Raw genomic sequence first — 12,196 nt, 5'->3', positions numbered from 1 at the left:
GCAAATTGGAACCCTCCAAAAATAGTCCTGTGAATGGTATGTTCAGCAAGACACAATGCGTCCCAGAGCCGACCTCACGCTGTTAATGACATCTCTCACGCTCATTATACCATCTGCGTACAAAAGGCGGGACAAAGCGCACCAGGGCGAGGCGAGCAGAAAAGGCGGATGCAAGAAGAGGTGCAAGGAGGGAGGGAGGACACAAGGCGAAAGAGCTGTTAGGCCACGGAGGTAGACACTTACCTCTTGTGAAAGGAATGGGATGACTTGGGCGATGATCGCGTTTAGCCTTTTTGCGATTTCAGTCTGCACCAAGAAATAGTGAAAAGGGGGTTGGGTGGGATTAGGGAAGGGGGGCGGTGGTGATTTCAACAAATATATCAAACTAATGTATTATGGTCCATAAAGCTATGCATAGGCATAATGTTTGCATTGAAACAGTAATCTGCTTGTATATTCTCACAGCTCCAAGAAGACGAGCAATCAATATATTAATCTAAAAATGCTAGCCTGGCATGCAATCTCATTGTAAGGAATTGCCAACAGCATTCTGATTCGAAGAAACATCTTAGTGCCTGTACGGCAAGGCCCATGCAAAATGAGAAGCAAAATGTTCATTCCAACAATTGTACTTTGTGACGACACTGTTTGGCATCCCCATTTTGGTTTGTGCTGAGTGGGCCCGTTGGTGTGTCAGCCTTCGCATAATCCCCATTAGATCAGTGCTCATTGCGTACTGTCGAGCGGAATCAAGTCTGCCAATTCGGAAACCAGGAAGCAGCGTGGACCACTTTATCATTAAAAAAGTAAAGAAAAAAATTAACAAACAAGTTTGATATTAAAAACAGCCCCAAAAGAAAAACGAACTCCCTAATTTATGGGACAACCTAATTTATGGGTGCGATGTGGGTCTCGACTTTGAGAGAAAAACCACTAACCCTCACGTACACAAAAGTATGGGTTTGTCTGTTTGGCATTCCCATCTGAACATGTTAGCTCATGATAATGGAACCTCGGTTTCAAACTCTTATTGACATGAGTGGATCACAAAGGTTAAACACAAAAGAGATATTCACAATACATAGTTAAAAAATATGTTCACAAAAAAGCATAACAACATGCCTGTGTATTTCTATATTTTTAAAATGTCTATATATAAATATATATATATAAATATATATATATATATATATATATATATATATATATATATATATATATATATATATATATATATATATATATATATATATATATATATATATATATATATATATATATATATATAATATATATATATATATATACACATTAAATGGGCAATGCAGCTCAGTTTCAATTTGTGAAAAACACAAACCACCCACTGCCTAATGCAGCGTCAGCTGCAACACTGCTAACCGCAGGATCAGTCAACCTACATGGCTTCATAAGACTTTTTTGTTTGGTACTGTCAGCCCACCGCCTGGGGAAAGGAATCAATCCACGGACGCATTTTTGTCTCCCTGGCCATCATTTCTGTTGAGAGATGCCTATTTTTTTAACAATAGGTTTGAAAAACAACAACAACATTACAACAAAACAAAGACTGTGCACATAGTCCCAAGACCAAAGTACATGGTCAAACAAAGCTTCTTTGTCAAACTAACACACATGAACCTTAGCTGTAAGGCCAAGGATAATGGCAATTTAAAAATACATCAGAGACCACATTGGCTTTATATGAGGGTCTTTTTTATTAAAAATTAAAATTAAAATCACGAACAGTACAACAAAGCTAGTCAAACTAATATACACATGCACTCAGCCCGAAGGCTAGAGTACATAACCAAACAAACACATATATACAAGCCCACAAGGGCAGAATGCATCATCATACCAATGCATACATACGAGCACACGAGGGCAGAATGCATCATCATACCAATGCATACATCTTAGCCCACAAGGGCAGAATGCATCATCACACCAATGCATACATACGAGCACACAAGGGCAGAATGCATCATCATACCAATGCATACACACTAGCCCACGAAGGCAGAATGCATCATCATACCAATGCATGTATATGAGCACACAAGGGCAGAATGCATCATCATACCAATGCATACTCTTAGCACACAAGGGCAGAATGCAGCTTCATACCAATGCATACATATGAGCCCACAAGGGCAGAATGCATCATCATACCAATGCATACATGTTAGCACACACACAATGGCAGAATGCATCATCATTCCAATGCATACATCTTAGCACACAAGGGCAGAATGCATCATTATACCAATGCATACATCTTAGCCCACAAGGGCAGAATGCATCATCATACCAATGCATACATGTTAGCACACACACAATGGCAGAATGCATCATCATACCAATGCATACATGTTAGCACACAAGGGCAGAATGCATCATCATACCAATGCATATATACCAGCACACAAGGGCAGAATGCATCATCATACCAATGCATACATGTTAGCACACAAGGGCAGAATGCATCATCATACCAATGCATACATGTTAGCACACACACAAGGGCAGAATGCATCATCATACCAATGCATACATGTTAGCACACAAGGGCAGAATGCATCATCATACCAATGCATATATACCAGCACACAAGGGAAGAATGCATCATCATACCAATGCATATATACGAGCACACAAGGGCAGAATGCATCATCATACCAATGCATACATGTTAGCACACAAGGGCAGAATGCATCATCATACCAATGCATATATACCAGCACACAAGGGCAGAATGCATCATCATACCAATGCATATGTACCAGCACACAAGGGCAGAATGCATCATCATACCAATGCATATATACCAGCACACAAGGGCAGAATGCATCATCATACCAATGCATATATACCAGCACACAAGGGCAGAATGCATCACCATACCAATGCATATATACCAGCACACAAGGGCAGAATGCATCATCATTCCAATGCATACATCTTAGCACACAAGGGCAGAATGCATCATCATACCAATGCATACATCTTAGCACACAAGGGCAGAATGCATCAAACCAATGCATACATACAGCACACAAGGGCAGAATGCATCATCATACCAATGCATACATACAGCACACAAGGGCAGAATGCATCATCACACCAATGCATACATACGAGCACACAAGGGCAGAATGCATCATCATACCAATGCATACATCTCAGCACACAAGGGCAGAATGCATCATCATACCAATGCATACACACTAGCCCACGAAGGCAGAATGCATCATCATACCAATGCATGTATATGAGCACACAAGGGCAGAATGCAGCTTCATACCAATGCATACATCTTAGCCCACAAGGGCAGAATGCATCATCATACCAATGCATACATGTTAGCACACACACAATGGCAGAATGCAGCTTCATACCAATGCATACATGTTAGCACACAAGGGCAGAATGCATCATCATACCAATGCATATATACCAGCACACAAGGGAAGAATGCATCATCATACCAATGCATATATACGAGCACACAAGGGCAGAATGCATCATCATACCAATGCATACATGTTAGCACACAAGGGCAGAATGCATCATCATACCAATGTATATATACCAGCACACAAGGGCAGAATGCATCATCATACCAATGCATACATGTTAGCACACAAGGGCAGAATGCATCATCATACCAATGCATACATGTTAGCACACACACAAGGGCAGAATGCATCATCATACCAATGCATACATGTTAGCACACAAGGGCAGAATGCATCATCATACCAATGCATATATACCAGCACACAAGGGCAGAATGCATCATCATACCAATGCATACATGTTAGCACACAAGGGCAGAATGCATCATCATACCAATGCATATATACCAGCACACAAGGGAAGAATGCATCATCATACCAATGCATATATACGAGCACACAAGGGCAGAATGCATCATCATACCAATGCATACATGTTAGCACACAAGGGCAGAATGCATCATCATACCAATGCATATATACCAGCACACAAGGGCAGAATGCATCATCATACCAATGCATATGTACCAGCACAGAAGGGCAGAATGCATCATCATACCAATGCATATATACCAGCACACAAGGGCAGAATGCATCATCATACCAATGCATACATCTTAGCACACAAGGGCAGAATGCATCATCATACCAATGCATACATACAGCACACAAGGGCAGAATGCATCATCATACCAATGCATACATACAGCACACAAGGGCAGAATGCAGCATCATACCAATGCATATGTACTAGCACACAAGGGCAGAATGCATCATCAAACCAATACATATGTACTAGCACACAAGGGCAGAATGCATCATCAAACCAATGCATACATACGAGCACACAAGGGCAGAATGCATCATCATACCAATGCATGTATACTAGCACACAATTGACAGAATGCATCAACATACCAATGCATGTATACTAGCCCACAAAGGCAGAATGCATCATCAAACCAATGCATACATACAGCACACAAGGGCAGAATGCAGCATCATACCAATGCATACATACAGCACACAAGGGAAGAATGCATCATCATACCAATGCATACATCTTAGCCCACAAGGGCAGAATGCATCATCATACCAATGCATACATGTCAGCAAACAAGGGCAGAATGCATCATCATACCAATGCATATATACGAGCACACAAGGGCAGAATGCATAATCATTCCAATGCATACACCTTAGCATGCAAGGGCAGAATGCATCATCATAGCAATGCATATATAGTAGCACACAAGGGCAGAATGCATCATCATACCAATGCATATATACGAGCACACAAGGGCAGAATGCAGCATCATACCAATGCATATATACTAGCACACAAGGGCAGAATGCATCATCATACCAATGCACACATACAGCACACAAGGGCAGAATGCAGCATCATACCAATGCATATATACTAGCACACAAGGGCAGAATGCATCATCAAACCAATGCATACATACGAGCACACAAGGGCAGAATGCATCATCATACCAATGCATACATCTTAGCACACAAGGGCAGAATGCAGCTTCATACCAATGCATACATGTTAGCACACAAGGGCAGAATGCATCATCATACCAATGCATATATACGAGCACACAAGGGCAGAATGCATCAGCATACCAATGCATACATCTTAGCACACACACAAGGGCAGAATGCATCATCATACCAATGCATATATACGAGCACACAAGGGCAGAATGCATCATCATACCAATCCATACATGTTAGCACACAAGGGCAAAATGCATCATCATACCAATGCATATATACCAGCACACAAGGGCAGAATGCATCATCAAACCAATACATATGTACTGGCACACAAGGGCAGAATGCATCATCAAACCAATACATATGTACTAGCACACAAGGGCAGAATGCATCATCAAACCAATGCATACATACGAACACACAAGGGCAGAATGCATCATCATACCAATGCATACATGTTAGCAAACAAGGGCAGAATGCATCATCATACCAATGCATATATACGAGCACACAAGGGCAGAATGCATAATCATTCCAATGCATACATCTTAGCATGCAAGGGCAGAATGCATCATCATAGCAATGCATATATACTAGCACACAAGGGCAGAATGCATCATCATACCAATGCATATATACAGGCACACAAAGGCAGAATGCATCATCATACCAATGCATATATACCAGCACACAAGGGCAGAATGCATCATCATACCAATGCATATATACGAGCACACAAGGGAAGAATGCATCATCATAGCAATGCATATATACCAGCACACAAGGGCAGAATGCATCATCACACCAATGCATATATACGAGCACACAAGGGCAGAATGCATAATCATTCCAATGCATACATCTTCGCATGCAAGGGCAGAATGCATCATCATAGCAATGCATATATACTAGCATACAAGGGCAGAATGCATCATCATACCAATGCATATATACCAGTACACAAGGGCAGAATGCATCATCATACCAATGCATATATACCAGCACACAAGGGCAGAATGCATCATCATACCAATGCATATGTACTAGCACACAAGGGAAGAATGCATCATCATACCAATGCATATATACTAGCACACAAGGGCAGAATGCATCATCATACCAATGCATATATACTAGCACACAAGGGCAGAATGCATCATCATACCAATGCATATATACTAGCACACAAGGGCAGAATGCATCATCATACCAATGCATATATACTAGCACACAAGGGCAGAATGCCTCATCATACCAATGCATATATACTAGCACACAAGGGCAGAATGCATCATCATACCAATGCTTATACACTAGCACACAAGGGCAGAATGCATCATCATACCAATGCATATATACTAGCACACAAGGGCAGAATGCATCATCATACCAATGCATATATACCAGCACACAAGGGCAGAATGCATCATCATACCATAACTTTATCAGTTGACCAACTACTTATGGTTCAAGCCTTTTTTTAATCGATAAAAAGGAAAATAATGGAAACATTTTAACAAGCTTGGGATATGCACCTTGACCCACAGCCAAAGTACACAGTCGAACAGGCCTGTTCCACAAGCATACACGTACTACTACAGCCCAAAAGCTGAAGTACGTGGTCAACCTAACACATGCGTTCTAACCCAAAGGACCGGAATGCATCGTCATATAATGCCTTTATCAGTTGGTCACCCACTGCCGAGAGTGGAGGCGTACAAGAAAGTGAACCAACATGCCGTCCCGGTGGGAGTATGCACCTCAGGCACCTCTTATTTGGTAATTGACACTGACACACACACACAATCTCGTTTTTTCATTTCTATTCCTTACAATTTTATCCCTCTTTAACACACACCACACACACACACACACAATTGTACAGTATCGATTGTTCCTAAACTTAAATAATTTAAAGGATTGTTGTAAATGATGTTAATTTTACAACATCCCATATTCAACTTTATTTAAATTGTAAACCTCAAACATAGTTTCTCCACCTAAAGCAAGAACGTTAACCCGTAAGCAACTGACTAGTTTCCCGACTGCATGGATCATCAGCTGGGCACCGTTCTTCCTCGAGATTTCGATCCTTTCAGCCCAGGACCTCTCCAAACGGCGGATCCACAACCTCGATCATGGATCCACATCAATTCATGGTAAATCAGTGGATCCACAACCTCAGTTGCGGCCAGACAGTCAGTCAACCCATCAATGCTTGTAGTATATTTAATTATTATATTGTACTGTATTTACATAAAGATCTCATGAATAATATTTTTACTATTCGTATTGTATTTCACTAATTCGATTTGGTGTCGTTTTGTGATTTTAAAGAAAACTTGTTTTAATCTACCAACTGCAGCCCCCTGTGCTAACATACGTCTGACTAGTTGTTGTAATTTAGTGACCAGTTCAGAGCTGTGTGTGGTTGCTCTCACAGTCCTAATTATTTCACCTGCAACCGTACCATAAAATAGCTTTTTGGGAATGTTGCTATCTAAGAAAGGTATTCGGACAATGTGGAATGGAAAAGCATCTCGTTTATCAAATAATTTGGTGTGAAATTTATTATTATGGATATCAATTTGTAATTCTAAAAAGGAAACTGAAGTGGAAGTTTGGTTTTCCTTTTTTAATTCAAGTTCTTTTCGATATATATCATCATGAAGCTGCTCAAATATAAATCCATCATTAAAGTAAATAAATGAAACTTCATAAATGAAGCTATACTTCATTTTGAAGCCGCACGCACGCACACACACACACACACACACACACACACACACACACACACACACACACACACACACACACACACACACACACACACACACACACACACACACACACACTTCAAATAACTCACAATTATCTCTAAAAATAAGTTGAAATTGACAAAAGTATTTGGTCTCCACAATTCTTTATTTCACTGTTAATATTGCAGAACCTTTGCATTTGATTCAGAACTTAATATATCCTTTAAAATCAGAGAATAAAAAGAAATGGCATTGACAACATCATTGACACCCCAGACTTCATATTTGGTTTGGTTTGGCCTTTGCAGTCTAGCCTTTGGACAAAATAACTGCAGTCAAGCGCTTCCTATAGCCATGAATGAGCTTCCTACACCTCTCTACTGGCAGTTTGACCCACTCTTCTTGTGCAAACTGCTCCAGTTCTCCCACATTTGAATGGTGCCTTTTCACAACTGCTGTTTCCAGATCTCCCCACAGATGTTCAATGGGATTTAGAACTTCACTTCTGAACCACTTCAGAATGGGATAAACCACTTCAGAACAGTCCAGTGTTTTGTCTTGAACCATTCCTGGGTGCTTTTTGAAGTGTCTTTGGGGTCATTGTCCTGCTGCAAGACCCATGATCTCTGACGGAGACCCAGCTTTCTGACACTGGGTTGAACATTGTGCTCCAAAATGCCTTGGTAATCTCCTGATTTCATGATGCCATGCACACATTCAAGGCACCCAATGCCAGAGGCAGCAAAGCAACCACAAAACATCACTGAACCTCCTCCATGTTGACTGTAGGAAAGGTGTTTTTTTTCTTTGAAGGCTTCATTTTGTTTTCTGTAAACATAGAGATGATGTGCTTTTCCAAAAAACTCTAATTTGGTCTCATCTGTCCATAGGACATTCTCCCACAAGGATTTTGGCTTGTTCAGGTGTGTTTTGGCAAACTCCAGTCGGGCTTTCTTATGTCTCTCCCTCTCTCTCACAGCAGTGGGGTCCTCAATAGAACCCCATTTCATTGAGGTGGTGACGGATGGTGCAAGTTGAAACTGTCGTACCTTGTGTCTGAAGGTCAGCTTGAATCTGTTTGGCGGTTGATCGAGGTGATTTCTTCACCATTCAAACAATCCTTCGCTGCAATCTTTGATCAAGTTTTCCCTTGCCTCCACGTCCAGGGAGGTTGGCTACAGTGCCATAGGCTTTAATCTTCCTGATAACATTTCGTATGGTGGACACGGGAACATCAAGGTATCTGGAGATGGACTAGTAGCCTTGAGATTGTCCATGCTTGGCAACAATCTTGTGTCTGACCTCCTTAGACAATTCTCTGGTTTTCTTTCTTTTCTCCATGCTCATTGTGGTACACACAATGACACAAAACAGCAGAATTACTTCTTTTCTCCATTCAAAATGGTTGAATGAGTCTTTTTTTTTTTTAGCTCACCTGGATCGAAGTTCAGGGGAGCTTATGCGATTGCACGTCGTCAGTCCATCCGTCAGTCAGTGCGTAAACACTTGCAACGTCTTCTCCGAAACCGTTGAAGGGATTGTGACCAAACTTGGCACAAATGATATTTGTTATGTTGTGACTAAAGTTTGTTCATGGCACGAAGAAAATCGAAGTCTAAGGGGGTACTACGGGGGGTCAAAGTGGGTCCAGCTTTGACCCCCAAAATAAGTATTCGCTTTATTCTCTGAAACTACACATACAATTCCGATGCAACCATAACCTTCATCACCCATGATGTACCAATGTTTGTTTAGGGGATTAGAAAAATTGGGGTCTGAGGAGGTATACAGGGTTGGGGGAGTGTGGGTGGGGGGGGGAAATTGCCCCCCAAAATAGGTATTTTTTGTTTGTTTGTTTGTTTGTTTAAAGTCTTATGATTATGTTAGCATGATTCTACATGCTGTCCTGTCTTCTAGCAACCATTGACATTGGTTTAAAATACCTTTAGTCACTGCAGTATACTGTTTATTCCACCAGGTGAGCGCGAGGGGTATTGCCCTTATGTTTATATTGCAGGCACCTGCAACTCACCACAGGTGAGTTCAATTCCAAAATAAAGGCGAATCACCTGCTTGAAATCTAATTATTTCTAACAACTTCTCAAAAGTGCCAATAATAGTGTCCAGGCCATTTTAGGATTTCTGTGTGGAATAAGCTAAGATTAAGTAATTTTTTCAGCTTTTTTTGTTTTGTTCTACTGAAAACCAAAGAAATACATACATGTGGATACAATAAGATATTTTAATTTCAACAATTTTCTGGAAGAAATGGTGCATTATTTGAAAGCGTTACGCCTAGGTCCCCCGTCGGTGAAGTGATGTGAGTTGACAAAGTGGAAGACGCAAGGCGGCCATCTTGGATTTTGACGTAGCGACCCAATTTTTAATAGCGTTCTTCCTTATGCCTAGATACACCCACACACCAGATTAGAAGTTGGTACTTCGCTTATTTTTGAAGATATTCCACTCACAAGGTTCAGACATACATGGTGGTGGCCATCTTGAATTTTGACATGGCGACCCAATTTTCAATAGCGTTCTTCCTTATGCCTAGTTGCACCCACACACCAAATTAGAATTCGGTCCTGGAAATAAATATATACATATTTACTATATACATACAATATATATATACACAATATATAAAAAATATAAAATAACCACCTTTAGAGGCCATTTTTCCCCGCAAAGCGGGGGTTGGCCTTTTCGGGAACCGTGGTTGTTGTTTTTTGGTCCCCTTTTTGAAGCAATGTTTTACGGCCGGATGCCCTTCCTGACGCCAACCCTTTTTGCCGCCTTTAACGACAAACAGGGAATTACCAGTGAACTGGTACTCAATTAGCCGACCTCGGAAGGACGACAGGCTGAGTCAACCCCCCTGGCGTTAATTCAGCGATCGACCGGGATTCGAACCCAGGATCCTAGGATCCTAAGCCGGCACCCTAGCCGCTAGCCCAACACCAGGTATACAATATATACAATAAATATTTACTAAGAAATATATACATATATATATGCATACCACATACATTTCCATATCTTAGACTATCATGACTATTCCATTCATATGACTATTTAGTGCCCCATCCACTGTTATTATTTGTCTACTCAACGATTGCCTTTAGTGGAGAGTAGTCGTTGAGCAGTAATTAGTAGACACCGAGTAGTTATTTATAATCGAGTTTTAATTCAAGTGAGACTCCACTAACACCCCACAACATATTTGTCCTGCATAGGATATATATGTCAAACCTTTTCCATGAGCCCTACAAAATTTTGTAACAAAAAAAATAAATAAAATAAAAGCAATGCAATACCATCGCTGGAAGTAAATATATTGTTGCGGATCTTCGAAGCCTGTTCCCGTTACAAAGGGGAGATTAAACCCCTTTTTCTCCTTGGGTCTTCGAAACCGCGAGACCGAGTCGCCACCTCCGGGCAAACGTGGAAAAGGGTTTCGGGACAAATTCACAAGTACCTTTGGTACCCACGCCGCAGCAGAAGCGGGGATCGAGTCTCGCACGAACCACGCGTGATTGAGTACGCCCGAGCGGAATGCGTACCACGTGACTCGTGCTGTTACTTTTCTATTAGAACCCGATTGGAGCGATTCTATTCGTACCGTGCTAGGCCATTGATGGAAAAGACAGGACGGTTGAATCGGAAGAAAGAACAGATTTATTTGCACTATTTACAAGGATTGGTAGAAGGAAAGGGACACAGGGCAGAACTCAGTCATTCTTACTTATTCCCAGACAATGGACCCACTTACACACACGGGGAGCTGGAGGAAGGATGTTCGCGTGCCAAACGCGCCTGCTTCGGTCGCTCTGGGAACAGCTCACCCGGCGTGGCCCTCTGGCGGTCACAGCACGTATCCCGGCGAAGGCAGGCATGAGGAAATCGCGCGTCTGTGGCCCGGCGCAGGTTGTCTTTTACAGCACGCGATTAATACTGCGCGGAGCGCGGGGAGCAGGGCGAGTTCGTGTACAACGGGGTAACTCGGTTCATAGGCGACACGACTCAATACGAAGCAATCTCACGCGCGTTCTCAACTCCTTCCATGGGCTGCGCAACTCATCTGCCTCGGAACTCATCTGAGGGGGGGGCTCGAAGCAGGGTTATATGGCCCCGCCCCAGCCCGACTCGAATGTTCCAAACCCCGCCTCTTGCCGCAGTGGTAAGCCACTCCCCTCGAGCCCTGATTGGCGGCTCATGCTTACCGATGGCTCCTCCTGCCCCGCCTTCCTTCGGCCACGGTCGACTTGTTCATAAGGACACCTAATTTTCACTGGCCTACTCAATGCAAAACTAACACAGGAAAGGACTACGCTTACATTTACGAAGAAATAACTGAACTTAAGCGAGGCTACATGTTGTAGTGTAACTAAC

General features: G+C 41.9%; 1 protein-coding gene across 12 annotated transcripts in view; it reads right to left on the bottom strand.

Moving 5' to 3' along the window:
• Positions 1-12,196, bottom strand: part of LOC137422252 (transducin-like enhancer protein 3) — a 49,890-nt gene that overhangs the window by 28,376 nt on the left and 9,318 nt on the right. For all 12 annotated transcript variants that reach the window (XM_078769497.1, XM_078769499.1, XM_078769501.1 and 9 more), the window contains one exon: positions 244-306. In XM_078769497.1, the coding sequence (XP_078625623.1) occupies positions 244-306 (63 nt within the window). The remainder of the gene's footprint in view (positions 1-243; positions 307-12,196) is intronic.

This window comes from Myxine glutinosa, unplaced genomic scaffold (genome assembly GCF_964187855.1).
Source record: "Myxine glutinosa unplaced genomic scaffold, kmMyxGlut1.1 SCAFFOLD_2796, whole genome shotgun sequence".
NCBI classification, from domain to species: domain Eukaryota; kingdom Metazoa; phylum Chordata; class Myxini; order Myxiniformes; family Myxinidae; genus Myxine; species Myxine glutinosa.
The sequence above is the reverse complement of the archived record's forward strand: the minus strand, read 5'-3'. Positions and strand labels throughout refer to the sequence as shown.